General features: G+C 50.0%; 1 protein-coding gene across 1 annotated transcript in view; it reads right to left on the bottom strand.

Annotated features, from left to right (window-relative positions):
* Nucleotides 1-3,719: 3,719 nt before the first annotated feature.
* Nucleotides 3,720-16,191, bottom strand: part of LOC116828397 (uncharacterized) — a 19,957-nt gene continuing 7,485 nt past the window's right edge. Inside the window, exons 2-8 of the mRNA XM_075061922.1 lie at nt 11,585-11,711; nt 6,773-6,892; nt 5,898-5,996; nt 5,631-5,783; nt 4,993-5,148; nt 4,414-4,572; nt 3,720-3,796 (exon numbers count right to left, since the gene is read on the bottom strand). Coding sequence (XP_074918023.1) covers nt 3,720-3,796; nt 4,414-4,572; nt 4,993-5,148; nt 5,631-5,783; nt 5,898-5,996; nt 6,773-6,892; nt 11,585-11,711 — 891 coding nt within the window. The remainder of the gene's footprint in view (nt 3,797-4,413; nt 4,573-4,992; nt 5,149-5,630; nt 5,784-5,897; nt 5,997-6,772; nt 6,893-11,584; nt 11,712-16,191) is intronic.

Here is a 16,191-nt window from a genome sequence, read left to right as displayed (position 1 = left end):
TGATGTGCCACGGCCTCCAGGTGCTGCTCTTCTAATCGGCCCCTGGTCTCTTGGTTCTCGTACTCACGCGGCCAGGTGATTTGCCTCAGCCTCCCACACCCCGCCATGAAAGGCTCCCCTTACTCCACAGAGACCTTGTCGGAAGCACAACAGAAGCAGCGGATAACAATGGGGACATTGGGTTTGGCCTGGGTCTCGAAGCGAGTAAGTAATGTTCGCGCAGCGCTTCTTTAAAACGGCAAATGCACATCTTCTCACCACCATCTCGCTCTCGCCTCAGCCTGCAGTTGGAAGCTCGCTGAACCACTGATCCAGGCTGCCTGTTGTGTATGTTCATGGTTGCCATGGCATCAAGGGGTTAGCTGGGTTCCCAGGCGTTTTAACAACAGGCATCTCAACATCGCAACTGTTAATCTTTGGTCTGGGAAGTAATTTCCCTTGCTGCAGCGTTTTAAACAGGTTGTGCTTTCTGAAGACGCGCTGGAGCGTCATTGAAACCCTCCTGGCCATCCCACGTGGATGGTGGGTTAAACGTCCCTTGTGAAATCCACCAGCTGCTTGCAGCACATTGAAAAAGTACCCCTTCGGTTCGGTACTGGGTGCCCTGGCGCTGGTGCTCGGGGCCAATGATACGGGATAGGGGTTCCATCTATGGCCCCCAAGTTTAGGGAATCCCATTGCAGCAAAGCAGCTCCACTATCACCTGCCGTTGTCCAAGAGTCACAACCTTTCGTCGCAGCAGCTGAATGATTGCTTTGGCTCACTTGGCATACAGCAGCGCCCCACAGTAGATATGCCACTCCAAATTGCATTCCCGACCTGACCGAGTTAAGCCGTGTCTGGCGTTGGACGCTTCCAGAGGGCTATTGCCACTGCGCTTCTCCACTGGGTCGAGGGCTGCTTCATCTAGTATTATGGCGTTTCAGTGGCAGGGGAAAAGCATGTCACAAAGTTCAAGAAAGGGCTTTACGCAATGCGAAAGTCTTGCAGCACTGGAATGTCCCACACCGGCAAAACGATGCGGTCCCACCGGTCTAGTGTGTTTCCGTGCCCAAAATCGGCGTTCATGGGTAGAACCTGCGCCATTACCAGCGGTAGCTCCAAAACGGCAGGGCCCACGGTTATGGGGAGAATTCGAGCTGTCCATGTCCTCATCGCTCTCGTCGCCGCGCTGCGTGCTGGCCTCCTCCTTCCTCCTGCCTTTGCAGTTTCCATCGGATTCAGCATGAGACAGCAAACGAGAGTGCGCGAAGGTGTGACAACGTTCACGATAGCGTTACTTGATCTCAGCAGGAGTCATGTCTGCTGTGCTAATGGTGTTTGCTCAGTATCACCCGGGAAAAAGGAGTCAGCGAACGGTGTCTGCTGCTGATATAAAGAGGGGGAGGGCGGTACCAGAACCACCCCGACAAGTTGATTCTGCCCCTCAGCGCACTGGAGCTCTAGACCAGAATGCCATGGGGCCGAGGGAGAGACTGAGGGACGTATGGATAGCTACGGAACGGCTACCACAGCTGGCACCGCTCCAAAATCGACGCGTCTAGCATTGGCACATGGAGAGCCCATCGAATTAACGTGCAAGCTCCTATGATGGACGCGCACACTCGCCTTTATAATATCAGTTTTAGAAACCGAGTTTTAGCTAAAATCGATTTATCCATCGTAGTGTAGCATGCCTCAATCCCTCGCCGGCACGAAGAAGATTTCACCTGGACTCTGAATCATTACGAAAATGCTGGTCGTTAACCAGATCCAGCACGAGAAGGGCACTGGGACTCTCTTCTGGTGGGGTCCACTGCTGAGTTGGGGTGGGGAGGTTGATATGTTTGGTCGCCTAGCTCGGTTGTGTTCGCGTGAAAGTAAATGAGAACAAACAAAGTAGGCAGGTCTCCATTTCCCGCAAGCCGTGAGTAGGTGGAGACGTTCCGTAGAATTCCCATGAGAATGAGGTTCACATTTTTAACAGGGAGGTACATTAACAGGAAGCTGAGGTTGAAAGCTTCGGGAAAGGTTTTCATTTGAATGATGGAAGGAAAAATGAAGTGTCAAGACCCAGCCCTTTAAACACCAGCGCTGAGTGCACCCCAGGAGATGAAGGTGGGACGGGTTGCCCTATTTGCCGGTGAGAGCTCTGCACAAGATCTCAGGACAGGCCTCAACAGCTATAAAGGGCCCAGGGAGGGGAACTCAGGTCCGGGCCAGGCGAGGACCCATTGGTGCATAGGCCATAGTTTTACTTCTGATATCTTTTTCGGGCGGGGCGGGGGGCTGGCATGGGTTTGCGGGGTCCAGGAAGGCAGTGCCACCTCCACCCCCTGACTCACACAGGAGGCCACCCAGCCTGTCTAGGCTGTGGGGGGATGCAACCAAAAAATATAACTCTAAGGGGGAACTCAGTTCAAAAGTTTGAAAACCGCTCAGGGTGCAGGGAATGGGTAGCTAGAGGCTGTGTGCAATGGAAGGGAGAGCTCAGGGTGCAGAAAGGGGGACTAGGGGCTGTGTACGGGAAGGGGGGGGCTCCCAGATTCAGTGGGTGGGGGGAGGGGGCGCTTGGGCTCCTCCCTTTAGCCCCACGCCACTCCCAGCTTGGGGGAGGCAAGTTCAGCCCCGCGCTGCTCCCGGCTTCATGTGATGTGGGGGCTCTAGCTTCAGCCCCGCGTTGCTCCCAGCTTCAGCGCCAGGGTTCGGGTTTCACCCGTGGGGCCATGCGGCCCCCTGAAATGGGTCATGGACCCCCAGGGGGCTGCGGACCCCCGGTTGAGAACCGCTGATCTAGGATGCAGAGGGTCAATACTGGGAACAACCAGTGGCTCATCAGCAAAGCCCTGATCAGCCAGAGCAGCAGGGCAGAGGTGGCGGTTCAGAGCCAGCAATCAGGAGCCTGTGAACACTTGTAGATAACATACGGCTGGAAGGGGTTAGTAGGGTACCCCAAGGGTTGTAGGAAACAGGACTCTGGGCTGATCAGTGGGTTATGGAATTTAACCCTGAAAATCCAAGAGTTTATATTTCTAGGGGCCTTTACGGAGATTCTTCCCAAACAGCCTGACTGGTGACTGTGTTACCTCTCGTGTGCCAGTGTGCACTGGCTGAGTTGGTCCTGATCGGGGAGGAAATAAGGCCTTCTCCGGACCTATCTGATTTGGTGTATGAATCAGTTGTGTTCATATGGGGTTATGCAGTCCTGTCCTCTGATCCCCAGACGTCCCTCCACATCTCTCCAAATCTCTGAGAATTTCAGACCCTTCTGTCAGCTCACAAGCCCCAGCAATGGAGTGACCAGGTCCTGAGAACACACTGAGGTTTTAGGTCAAATCCATCACCGAGACTTAGAGTGTTCAGCTAATGGCACATCACTCTGCTGCCAAAACTCCATCCCACACGAATCCTATAATCTTATACATTTGCAAACCACATCCTCCTTCTCAGGAGAAGGGGCCAATCCACTGACACTGAGGTCAACAGGCCTTTCCACGGACTCTACCAGGAGACGCGTCAGGCCCTATCTTCTGCCTTACTGAACTGTACCTTCATGAGAACATCTCCAAAGCCCCAGCTCCAGCCTCCTGTCTTCCACATCCCCTTGTGCGCTGCTGGTAGACGAGCTGCTGGTTGGGGTGCTTGGATAACTGGGCCTCTTTACAGCGAGGTCCATCAGCCCCTGGATGGGGGAACTCTCTGTCGTGACTTCTGTTTTAACTACAGAAACAAACTCAATTTCAGTCCAAGTCCTGCAGCCGAACGGCTCGGTTCCTTCTCTCCTGAACACGGTCAACACAGCCGACTGGATCAGTGGCTAGACCGCAGACAGGACACACGCTTCTTTCAACTGCCAAGCGTCCAACCAGAAACTAGTGTTAATTTTGATTTTAGAATGCCTGAAACCAAGGGAGATTCACAATCCCAGAAATCACATGGCCTCAGCGCTTCTCCCCACTCTGAGACACTCTCTCCAGTGACCAGTGCGCAGAAGGGAATGCAGCATAGGAAGGACAGAGTGTGGCCATATGGAGGTTAACATGGCAACACGGATTTTGGTACATGCATGTATCTCTCCTCTGCATGGCAAGAATACTGACCAATGAAGTGACAGTCCTGTTGGGTGGACCAGACACTCAAATAACGAATGACGCCTATCCAGCTGGCACCCAAATAATCTGGGCTTAACTGGGCCCCAAATTCAGGCTGTGTAGTTTTGTACCCTGGGGGCCTGATGCTATTAACTTAATTCTGTGTAAATCAGGAGTCGTTCCACTGAAATTACATCAGTGTAAAACCAGTGTCAGTCAGCCAGCCCCAGCTCATTCTCTGATTATACCACACACAGGCAGAAGCAGAGTGGTTGATCTCTCTGCTCTGCCTAGCGAGATACTGTCTCTTCGTGCATTGAGGTATGAACACATTTTAACTCACCTGTAGCACATAAGCTCTTCACCTCTCCCCCCACTCTCTTGTGTTCCACGTCTCCTTGTGCACCGGGGCTCTGCATGTTGGGGTGACGGGGTCTGTGGATGGGAATTTCCTTCAGGCAGTTCAGCAGACCTTGGAGGGGGCTATTCTCCGGAGCCACTTCTGTGTTAATAGTAAGAAAAGAAATAGATTAGTGGGAGATGTGTAACCATGGCAGCCGGTCTCTGAGCCCCGTCAAGTCTACAGGAACTTACACTAACTCCCAACACTTCTCTTTTCTCTCTTCATGCTCCTGCCAGCAAGACTGGGCTGCACATACAGATCCAGCATGTCCCGGAGCAGGTCGTCTATACAAAGCTGCCTGTGGAACGAGGCATTCAGATCTGGCGCCCCAGGATGAGCCAGATGGGACTCAGATTGTGTCCAGCCCAAATCCATATCATTCTAAGCCCCCCCCCACCCCGATGCACCTCACGCACACGGGACGGCTGTGTGTCACACTCCTACAGCACTGTTCTGGGACGTGTTGGCCTGCCAAGGCAGTTTTGGTACCTAGTATAGTCTGACTCCTCTGTGACTCACCTGCGTACAGTCTCCTAAGCGGAGCCCCTTCTGTGCTGCTGGTGGACACACAGCTGCTCGGTGTGTCGGGATGACTGGGTCTATTGACAGATACTTCCATTAAACAGTTCTCCAGGCCAAAGGGAGGTGGAGTCTCTGGAGTTACTTCTGGTTTAACTAGACGGACAAAGCCAGTATCAGCTCAGGGCCTGTTGCTGAGGAGTGGGTTCATTTTCACCCTATAAAACCTGGATCTTTGACAGTGGATATTTAGACCTAGTGTTAAAGAGAAACCTCTCCACTGTCACTGGATGGGCATCTGTGAACCACTAATGGCGACGATGGATGGTCTTGTGGGCAAAAGGCTCTGGCCTCGGCCTCAGGAGATCTGTATCTACAAACTCCTCTACGTTACTGACCCACTGACCCCTCCTCTGCTCTGCCAGAGAGGCCAGATTTACCTTCCTTTAGTCCAGTTTCCCCCTGCAATTTCCTGCTTTCCCCCCGCCATCCCTTGTGCACAAAAGGATCTCAGGTAGGTATCCACAAAGCCACTAAGTTCTCTGCTTTCAAACTGCACCTTAAAGCCAAGCTCAGGGTTCATAAAAAAATAGATCCATGGACTTTCTCCCTGCAGTTGTGTATGGTACCCCACTTACCATCAGCATACGCCCTCTCAGAGCCCATCTCAGCTTCACTATCAGCAGCCTCAGCTGGCTCCACAGGGGCCTTTGAATTCCCCAAGAGAAATTCCGGGATTTCCTTCACCAGCTTCATCAGTGCGCTAAGGTGCAGGCTGCCCTGATGCGCTCCTGCTTGAGACATGGAGAAAAACTTACCAGAAGCCCAGTGCGATCAGCACCTGACTTGAGGAAAGAGCAGTTCTTTCCTTCCTTTTTTCCCACCTTGAGCAGGGAATCTCTTACCTTCCTCATCCCCTGTGGGGCACCCGTCCTCTTCTGTTTGCCCTGAGTCCCAGAATCCGCCCACATCTGGATCATCCTCTGGAAAGGCCAGTTCTTCACCTAAAGATGTGGGTGCATGGAATAGTGGATGTCATCATGGGCACCATTTTATTATGGGGAGGTGGGGGTCTCCGTCCACATGGTTCCTATTACCCTTATGAAATGCCTCAGGCTACAGAACCAGTGGCCTCCCATGCCTTCACCGCTGGGAGGTCTGTTGGCTGCCAGCGTGGGATTCGCACCAGGAGACCATCTTTACTCAGTGGTGGTAGGAGAAAGCTGACCACGGGGGGTCCCGTTCTGTGTGGTACCCCCCGGAGGAGGGGCTGTGCTTGCAGATCCTGGGCTGACAGCTCCCAGTGCAAGTCAAAAGCAGCTGTCTTGGGCTGTGGCACTGATCAGACTCCCCCTAACACCATCAGCTCCTCCCTCCCCCAATCTGCCATCTATGCTGGGGCTTGCAAGGGGCCAGAGTGCCTGCAGTGGGGGAATTCTCCCCTGAACCCTGGGGCTGCATCACCAGCCCCTAGGCACCACCAGAGGTGTGTGGGGCCAGAGTAGGGGGAGGGGGCAGAGTCAGTTCCTAATAACCTAGGAGCTCTATTGGATCCAATGGGGCTCCTTCTGCGGACAGCGCAAAGGGGCCCTAGGAAGGTTGGGGAGGGGAGAAGACAGACACTCTGGGTCTAGCTTATACCCTCTGGGGGCTGGGCCTGCTGTCGGGTGTGCAGCAGATCCCTTACACACCAGCCAGCCAGAGGTGTTTGCAGTCTACCCACTGCCAGGCTGGCATCGGGGGCAGTGGCTTAGTGTTGGTTACTGAAGGGCTCACTCACCCTCCGAGCTGCCGCTGTCACTGGCGAGCTCTCGCTCTCCAGAGATGCCGCGGATCTGGCCGCCAGCTGCCTCCCGCTCCGCCGCCAGGGCCAGAAGAGCCAGCGTGGGAACTGGCTGACCTGGTCAGGGAAAACAAGACCCAGAACAAAGTCTCACTCTGGTGAGCTACCCCAGGCAGCCGGAGGCTGGACGACCAGCAGCCAGTCTGAGCAGCCACCCAGGAGCTCAAAGCCACCCCAGCTGGGGATGGAGCTGTCCTGGGGGCAGAGAAAAGATGAAGCTGCTGAGCAGGACGGAGCCAAAGCTTCTTTGCACCTCGCCGGCCATCCATGGAGCTCAGAGCGACTCCCATCTGGTCTCCCCAGTTCTCTTCTGTCCACCACGGCCAGCAGAGTCATTCCGCTCAGGCCAGAATCCAGCCCCGTCTGTGCACATGTTCGGGAACCTGGCTACAGCTCAGCTGCGCCCCAAACAGGGCCCTAACACACAACTGGGTCCTGGTTCGAGGCCCAGTCTGGGTGGGAGCTGACAAACAGGGCGACCCTGCACTTCAGGCAGGACGGTGCAAAATAGGGGCAGGAGATGGTGCAAACCTCGGTGTGTGTTGCTGCCTGGGCTGGGGACATGTTTCCTAGAATCACAAAACCACAGTGTTCAAAGGGACCATGAGGCTCATCCAGTCTAACCCCTGCCAAGATGCAGGATTTGTTGTGTCTAAACCCACCCAAGACACATGCTCTCCAGCTTCCTACTGAAAACCTCCAGTGAAGGAGCTTCCATAACCTCCCCCAGCATCTGTTCCTTCCCTACTGTTCTTACAGTTAGATTAAATTTTGGGAAAACTTCCTAAATCTGCTACACTGTAGTTTGAACCCACTACCTCTTGTCCTGCCCTCTGTGGCAAGACAGAACAGCTTTTCTCCATCTTTTTTATGGCAGCCTTTCAAGTACCTGAAGACCACTATCATCCCTTAATCTCCTCTTTTCCAAACTAAACACACTCAGTTCCTTCAGCCTTTGCTCATATGGCTTGTGTTCCATCCCTTTGATCATCTTTGTTGCTTGCCTCTGGATCCTTTCCAGTTTCACTCTGACTTATCTATGGTCTACATCCGGCAGCTCTAAATGTCAGAATCCCTCTGGCCAGGGAAGAGACAGCCCCCCCCGGAGACGGAGATGGTTCTGTGCAGAGGGTGGTGGGAGTGGGTGTGGGGAGGGGGGAGATGGCTCTTTGCCGCAGTCAGAGACTTTGTATTTGATCAATTGCTCATTTGCCTTAGCTAAAATTAAAACCTCCCAATGGAAGTCAGAGCCAGAGGGGTTCCCCGTGAAACCCGTGAGTGCACCAGAGCCACCTGGTTCGGGATCTAGTTACAGGGTCACAGTACATGCTTGGTTTGGTGCAGTGTTCGTTAGTATCCTCAGCAAACCTGGGGTAACTTGTGGGTTTGTATCGCAATAGCTTTGGGCTGAGCTTTGCTTTGAAACACCAGCCCAGCGCAGGACAGAGGAGGAACCTCCACATGGATCACAGAGGAAATGAAGGAACCAGATTCTCCTCTCATTCCGGCTTCCGAGGGTCCACAACCTTCCCACGAGCCACTGCCAATGGAAGCTGGCTGTAGTTTGTGTGGTGAACAAATGCTGCTCAGAGGCCTTGTGGACACTGACATTTTTCTTCACGTTCCCCACCACTGGTACCACCTGTGCAGCTCCACCAGAGCAGCTGCCAGAGTATTCACCATGGTGCTGCCTAGACTGGCCCAGAGCAGGGTCAGATAACACAGCGGTCAAAGCAGCAGTGTCTAGTTTACATTAGTGCCCCCTTGCCGGGGAAACCAAGGGATGCTAGTGCAAGGGGAGGATTTGGAGACTAATGCTAGTGGTGTGTGTGTGCGAGAGAGAGATTGACTGATCAGGTCTCAGACCAACTGCAGTTAAAAGATAGTTCCAGCTCTGCGCACTTCACTCAGCCAGTGTGAACGAGGCAAAACTGAGTTGGAATCAAACTTCTAAAGAAAAGGGTTCAATGGTTCCATCTGTATCAGTGGTTCTCAACCAGGGGTACATGTGCCCCTGGGGGGACACAGAGGTCTTCCCGGGGTACATCAACTCATCCAGAGATTTGCCTGGTTTTACAACAGGCTACAGAAAAAGCACCAGCAAAGTCAGTACAAACTAAAATTTCATGCAGACAATGACTTGTTTGTATTGCTCTATATACTGAAATGTAAGTACAATATTTATATTCCAATCGACTTATTTTAGAATTATATGGTAAAAATGAGAAAGTCAACAATGTTTCAGTAATAATGCGCTGTGACTTTTTGTATTTGTATGTCTGATTTTGTAAGCAAGTGGTTTTTAAGTGAGGTGAAATTTGAGGTACGCAAGACAAATCAGACTCCTGAAAGGGGTACCATAGTCTGGAAAGGTTGAGAGCCACTGATCTACACTACAAAACCAAAACCCAGCCCAGCTATGGCCAAAGTATGTTATAACAGAGTTCACTCCTGCCTGGTAACAGGCAAAAAAGAAATGGGGGAGAAATGCGTTAGAGAACCAGGAGGTAGCCACAAGGGTTAATGTGTGAACCAGACAAGTCACTCACTTTCTTGGGGCATGTCTACACAGCAGCTGGGAGGCGTAATTCCCCACTCAGGTTGACGTACACACACCAGCTGTGCTTGAGCTAGGATGCTAAAAATAGCGCCATGGCTGCAGCGGCATAGGTGGTGGCTTTGGCTAGCCACCCTGCCTGACAGCCTTGGCACATACTTGTGTGGCTCATCTGAGCTGCTGCCATGGCCACTCTGCTAGTTCAAGCAGAACCAGCGGCATCTGTCTATTCGAGCTGGGACGCAAGCCCTGAGCTGCTGTGTAGCCTTGATCCTCATCTGCACAATTCATAGATTCTAGGACTGGAAGGGACCTCGAGAGGTCATCGAGTCCAGTCCCCTGCCCTCATGGCAGGACCAATGGAAATAATAATACAGGGGTGCTGTGGAAGTTAACGAGTTAAAGAATAAGAGGTGCTCATATATTGCGGTGATTGGGGGGGGGGGGGGGGAAGAAAAGCTCCAAGTAACTAGGCAATATGGCGTGGGGGGAGGCATTCTTATCTCATAGATAGAACCTGTATTTTCCACACAAGCAAGAACAAACACTGCTGTAACTAAGCTGGTTAAACATGGCTAGTGTTGCAGTGAATGATACTTGGGAATCATTTAAGAACACTTTCCTGCCCCAAAAGCCTCAATCCCACAACTGAGGAAGAAGGTTGTGCTGGTTAAAAACCCAACCTAATTTAGAAGGGAAGCAAAGGCAGCTATAAAAATAGAAAAACAACATAACAAATAGAAGAAATGGGAAGTTGATAGTAATGAATATAAAACAGAAGTTAGGCAGTTTAGAAAATTGGTAAGGGAAGCAAAAGAATGCAAGGAGAAATCTATTGAAAGCACAGTTAAGAACAATAAGAAGTTTATTAAATATAGGTTGGATATTAGTAATAACTTTTTCACCAGGAGAGTGGTGAAGTACTGGAATTACTAGAGAGGTGGTGGAATCTCCTTCCTTAGAGGTTTTTAAGGTCAGGCTTGACAAAGCCCTGGCTGGGATGATTTAGTTGGGGATTGGTCCTGCTTTGAGCAGGGGGTTGGACTAGATACCTCCTGAGGACCCTTCCAACCCTGATATTCTAGGATTCTATATTAGGAACTAAAAGAATCCATTACTAGATGGAAATGGTAGAATTATCAACAATAATGCTAAAAGGCAGAAGTGTTCAGTAAATACTTCTGTTCTGTATTTGGGGAAAACCTGATGATGCTGTCTCATCATATGGTAATGATAATACTCTTTCCATGCCACTAGAATCTGTGGAGAATGTTAATCAGAAGCTACCAAAGTTAGACATTTTAAGTCAGCAAGTCCAGAGAACTTGCATCCAAGAGTTTTACAAGAACTGGCTGAGGCACTCAATGGACTGCTAACGGTGATTTTCAACAAGAGGTGGAGCACTGGGGAAGTTCCAGAATAAAGCTAATATTGTGCCAGTTTTTAAAAATGGTAAACAGAATGACCTGGGTAATTATAGGCCTGTCAGCCTGTCATTGATTCCTGGGAAGATAATGGAGCAGCTGATATGGGACTTGATTGAAAACAAACTAAAAGAGGGTAATATAATTCAAGCAAGTCAATGGGTTAATGGAAAACAGATCCTATCAAGCTAACTTGATATCTTTTTTTGATGAGATTACAAGTTTGGCTGACAAAGGGAACAGTATTCATATAATATACTTAGATTTCTGTAAGGTGTTTGACATGGTAGCGCACAAAATTTGGTGAAAAAACTAGAGCGATGCAAACTGAACATGGCACACATTAAATGAATTAAAAACTGGCTAACTGAAAGGCATCAAAATGTAACTGTAAATGGGGAATCATCATTGAGCAGGTCTGTTTCTGGTGGCGTCCCGAAGGGATCAGTTGTAGGCCCTACACTATTTAACATTTTTATCAAAGACCTGGAAGAAAACGTAAAATCATCACTGATAAGGTTTGCAGATGGCACACACAATGGGGGAGTGGTAAATAATGAAGAGGACAGGTCATTGATTCAGAGAGATCTGAATTGCTTGGTAAATTAGGTACAAGCCAACAACGTGCTGTTTAATATGGCTAGATGTAAATGCATTCTTCCAGCATCAGAGAATGTAGGCCATACGTAAGTCCTGGGAAGCAGTAACTGCAACGCCAGGGAATGGCCCACAGCCCTCTGTGCAGACATGACACGTGCTGCTCCTTACCTAGCGAGATCAGCAACTGGTAATTCTCCTCCATCACTTCCTTATGAAGCTCCTTCTGCCATTCCTCCAGGATCTGCCACTCCTCTGCGGAGAACCTGACAGCAACATCTTCAAATGTCACTGGCACCTGAAGACAAACGGCTGAGTTGATTCTGGGCCTGGGGCAGAGTACGGGAGTCCTATAAATGAGCTCACCATGCCTCGGAGCCTTATTAACTTTGCTCCCTCTGTGATTTTAACGGGGAAAGGCACTCCCTGCTAAATCTCTCTCAGACCGTCATTAACACGCCCATTGCACCTAGAACGCTAACCAGAGCAAGCAGGCGCAAGTGGTTTCATACGGTAGCTCATCTCTACCCTCCCCTTCCGGCCTAACCCCTCCCAGCCTCACACCAAGCGTTTGCCTAAAGCCTAGGAGGAGAGTATGGATGAGACTGAGGCAGGAAGAAAACAATCTCTCCCTGTCATAATACCCTAGGAGGCTGGAACAATTTGCATAGTGGGGGTCCTGAGAGCCATTGAACCAAGGTGCAAACCCTGGATATTATGGAAACCACTTCCAGCCAGGGGGTGCAGCAGCACCCCCAGCGCCCCTAGTTCCAGCACCTGTGGTAACACCCCCTCCAAATGCTCCCCAAACCACTTCAGTAGCAAGCCCACTTTGAGCCACCAGCCTCTCTCCCAAGAGGGAAGTGCTCTGGGCAGGCAGTGCCATGTCCTGCCTGCTGAAGACACAGCCCCAGGAGTGGGGCAGGATGGAACAGGGCAAGATCCATTTAAAGAGGAAGGCACTTAAAAGAACTACCCGCTGCCAGGCACCCAGCCTGAATATCTAGGCTGAGCAGCAAGGAAGGGAGAGCAGTGATGAGCCAGAATGGCCAATGGGATCCAGGGAGCTGAAACGCATTGAAGAACGCACCCGAACATCAACAATTCTTATCCCTTCTTATACAGTTCTGTTCTTGTTCAGAACCCATCACGGACATTCGTCAACTCACTTCAGTACAGGGGAACCCCCTGGGACCGGGGGTGCCCGGGGCAGCCCTCACTGGACATGCCAAGGTCAGGGGAGGCTGCAAAGGAAGGAGCAGATACTCCCAAGCCACGTGGGTAACACTGAAGTTAAACCTCCCAACCAGTCACAAATTGCGCTTCTGATGCCCACACTGGTTATCAAGAAGCAAAAATAAAAATCACCCAGCCCCCTTATTGCATTTCAGTCTCTGGCTCCCAATCTGTCCCTAGGGCCAGTACAGTGAGAAGTTATTTTAGACTCTGCTCACATTTACAAAATGTTCTTCTGACCCCAAAGGGCCGGCCACATTGCCAGGTCAGTATAGGTTTGGATCTTACCCAAACTACCACGCTGCAGCCAATTTTCTAGTGTCTAAAACTAAGGGTTTATTATAAAGAAATAGGAAAGAACAAGAAGAGAGTTGTTAAATGGTAAAACAGTCACTTATATACAAAGACTTCAGAATCCATAGATCAGGTTCTTAGCAGTACTGGTGAGTTTGCTGCCTTGAAAGTCCCCCTGGAACATCCCCAGCTGGGATGGGCCATTCAGTCCTTTGTTCAGAGCCTCAGTTTGTAGCAAAGTTCCTCCAGAGGTAAGAAGCAGGATAGAAGACAAAATGGATAAGATACAGCTGCCTTTTATAGTCTTTTGCCATCCAGCCTGTGCTTCCTTTGTTTCAAACACAAGCTGCCCAGCACATGGCTTGAAAAGTAGGGTGACCAGATGTCCTGATTTTACAGGGACAGTCCCGATTTTGGGGACTTTTTCTTATATTGGCTTCTGTCATAAACAGATGGTTAAGGGTTAATGTCTGTTTTACCTGTAAAGGGTTAAGAAGTTCGGTGAACCTGGCTGACACCTGACCAGAGGACCAATGGGGGGACAAGATACTTTCAAATCTTGGTGGAGGGAAGTCTTTGTTTGTGCTGTTTGTTTTTTCGTTGTTCACTCTTGGGGCTAAGAGGGACCAGACGTACACCCAGACCTTCCCAATCTTTCTGAATCAGTCTTTCATGTTTCAAAATTGTAAGTATAGCCAGGCCAGGCGGATTAGTTTTATGTTTGTTTCTTAACTTGTAAATGTGTCTTTTTGCTGGAAGGATTTTTACCTCTGTTTGCTGTAACTTTGAATCTCAGGCTGCGGGGGGATGTCCCTCTAGTCTATATGCATCTAAATACCCTGTAAAACATTTTCCACCCTGATTTTACAGAGATAATTTTTACTTTTTCTTTCTTTAATTAAAAGCTTTCTTTTTTAAGAAATTCTATTTGATTTTCTCCTTGTTTAAGACTCAAGGGATTCGGGTCTGAACTCACCAGAGATTGGTGGGGGAAAAAGAGGGGGGAAGGTTAATTCTCTTTGTTTTAAGATCCAAGGAGTTTGGATCAGTGTAGCCTCTCAGTGTAACCCAGGAGGGGAAAGTCTGGGGGAAATAGAGGGGGAAGGCTAATTTCTCCTTGTGTTCAGATCCAAGGGGTTGGTCTGGGTTTCCCAGGGAAGGTTTTGGGGGAACAGGAAGTGTGCCAAACACTATATTTTGGCTGGTGGCAGCATACCAAATTTAAGCTCGTAATTAAGCTTAAAATGATCTGCAGGTCCCCACTTTTAGAAGCTTAAATTTCAAAGTGGGGAAAACACCTTGACAGCTCTATCCCCGACCCCATCCCTGATTTTTCACATTTGCTGTCTGGTCACCCTACTTGAAAACCTTAGAGTTTCTTTCCATAGGCATGTCCTGCCTGCTGAGTCATAAGATGTATCTGTCTTCTCTCAATGGGTCAATTTAGCGGATGGTCTTAACGAGCCATCAGCAGGCTAGGAGCGCTGATGCCAAATGTTTGAGGGTGACACCCAGAAGCATAGCACAAGTTTGAAATACAGACATATCCATAACACATAATACAAAGGTGATACAACATATAACAAGATTATCATATCTGGCAAATCACAATATTTTTGCAGATATTTACATATGCACAACTCGTGCAGTTTACATATACTGCTTTCAAATAATACCTAGTGTCCCCAGATCCATACAGAGCGTACACAGCCTGTAAATGACATTCGTTATAGTAGATCAACATTCCCTGACTTGCTCCTCAGACGAACTAGCGAATGAAAAGATGGGGAGTGTGTGGGGGGGGGCAAGGGGACACAATTTTTGTAAAGGATAAACACCCAGTTAAACCAACAGGACAAAAATGACAAATCATGTCAAACAATCTAATAGCTTTCTTTGACAGATAAGCCTTCAGATGAGGGGAAGCAGTAGATGTGGTATATTTTGACTTTAGTAAGGCTTTTAAATGACACTTACAATTAAGTATCAGAGGGGTAGCCATGTTAGTCTGGATCTGTAAAAGCAGCAAAGAATCCTGTGACCATAATATAATTAAATTTACCATCCCTGTGGCAGGGAAAATTCCACAGCGGCCCAATACTGTAGCATTTAATTTCAGAAAGGGGAACTACACAAAAATGAGGTTAGTTAAACAGAAATTAAAGGGTACAGTGCTGTAAACGGGCTGGGACTCACCACCTGGCGCCTCCCTCTGGGGACTCTGGGAATTAGCTCTGTCCTGCTGAGCACTCCCTCTTGGTGGTGTCCCATCCTTCTTTCTGCCCTCAGTTGTTGTCTCCGGACCCACGTTGCTCCCTGCTTGGCGGCACCTCTTTGAGGCCACTCCCCTCCGGCAGTGCCCCTTAGTCCATCTGCACCCCCTTCTAGGGGTCAGTGATCAGCAGTCTCTCTGCACCCCAGCAACCATGTACAACCACACACCCCAAAGTCTAATCCCTCTTGTCAGGGATCTGGCATAGTCTATAATGGCCACTCCCTGTGGCCAATGGCTGGGTGTCCTGCAAGGGGTGAAGGGGGGACCCAGGCCTGCCCTCTACTCTGGGTCCCGGCCCAGGGACCCTCTGGCGGCAGCCTCACTGTCCTCCTTTCTCTCCCTTCATCCGTCCGCTTCCCCGGGCCGCTTCCCCTACGGCCCCTTGCACCCGCTAGGCCCTTCCCTTCAGGGCCCGCAACCTGGCAGCTTGCGGGCTAGAGCTCCCTAGCCTCCCTGAGCCTGGCCAGCACTGCGCTGTCCACAGTGCTTGTCTCCACCCTTAGAGACTGATCTTCCCCTGTCCAACTCCTGGGACAGACAGACTGCTCCTACTCTGGGCAGCCTTTATATATGGCGGAGCCTGGCCCTGATTGGCTGTCTCCAAACTGGGCCCTGACTGGCTCCCAATAAGCCCCTCTGTGATTGGCTCGCTGTCTGCACAGGTGGCCTGGCCTGCTGCAGCCCACTCACACAGGGAGTGGGGCAGTTCACGGCACTACAAGTGCCAAAAGTGAAATCTCTGCAAACTGCGTGGAAACTTTTTAAAGACACCATAATAGAGGCTCAATTTAAATTAAAAAACAGTAAGAGAACTGAAAAAGAGCCGCCGTGGCTAAACAACAAAGTAAGAGAAGCAGTGAGATACAAAAAGGCATCCTTTAAAAACTGAAAGTTAAATCCTAGTGAGGAAAATAGAAAGGAGCATAAACTCTGGCAAATGAAGTGTAACAATATAATTAGGAAGGCCAAAAAA

Source organism: Chelonoidis abingdonii, chromosome 2, assembly GCF_003597395.2.
Source record: "Chelonoidis abingdonii isolate Lonesome George chromosome 2, CheloAbing_2.0, whole genome shotgun sequence".
NCBI lineage: Eukaryota > Metazoa > Chordata > Testudines > Testudinidae > Chelonoidis > Chelonoidis abingdonii.
Note: the sequence above shows the minus strand (reverse complement) of the source record. Positions and strands in the feature narration are given on the sequence as shown.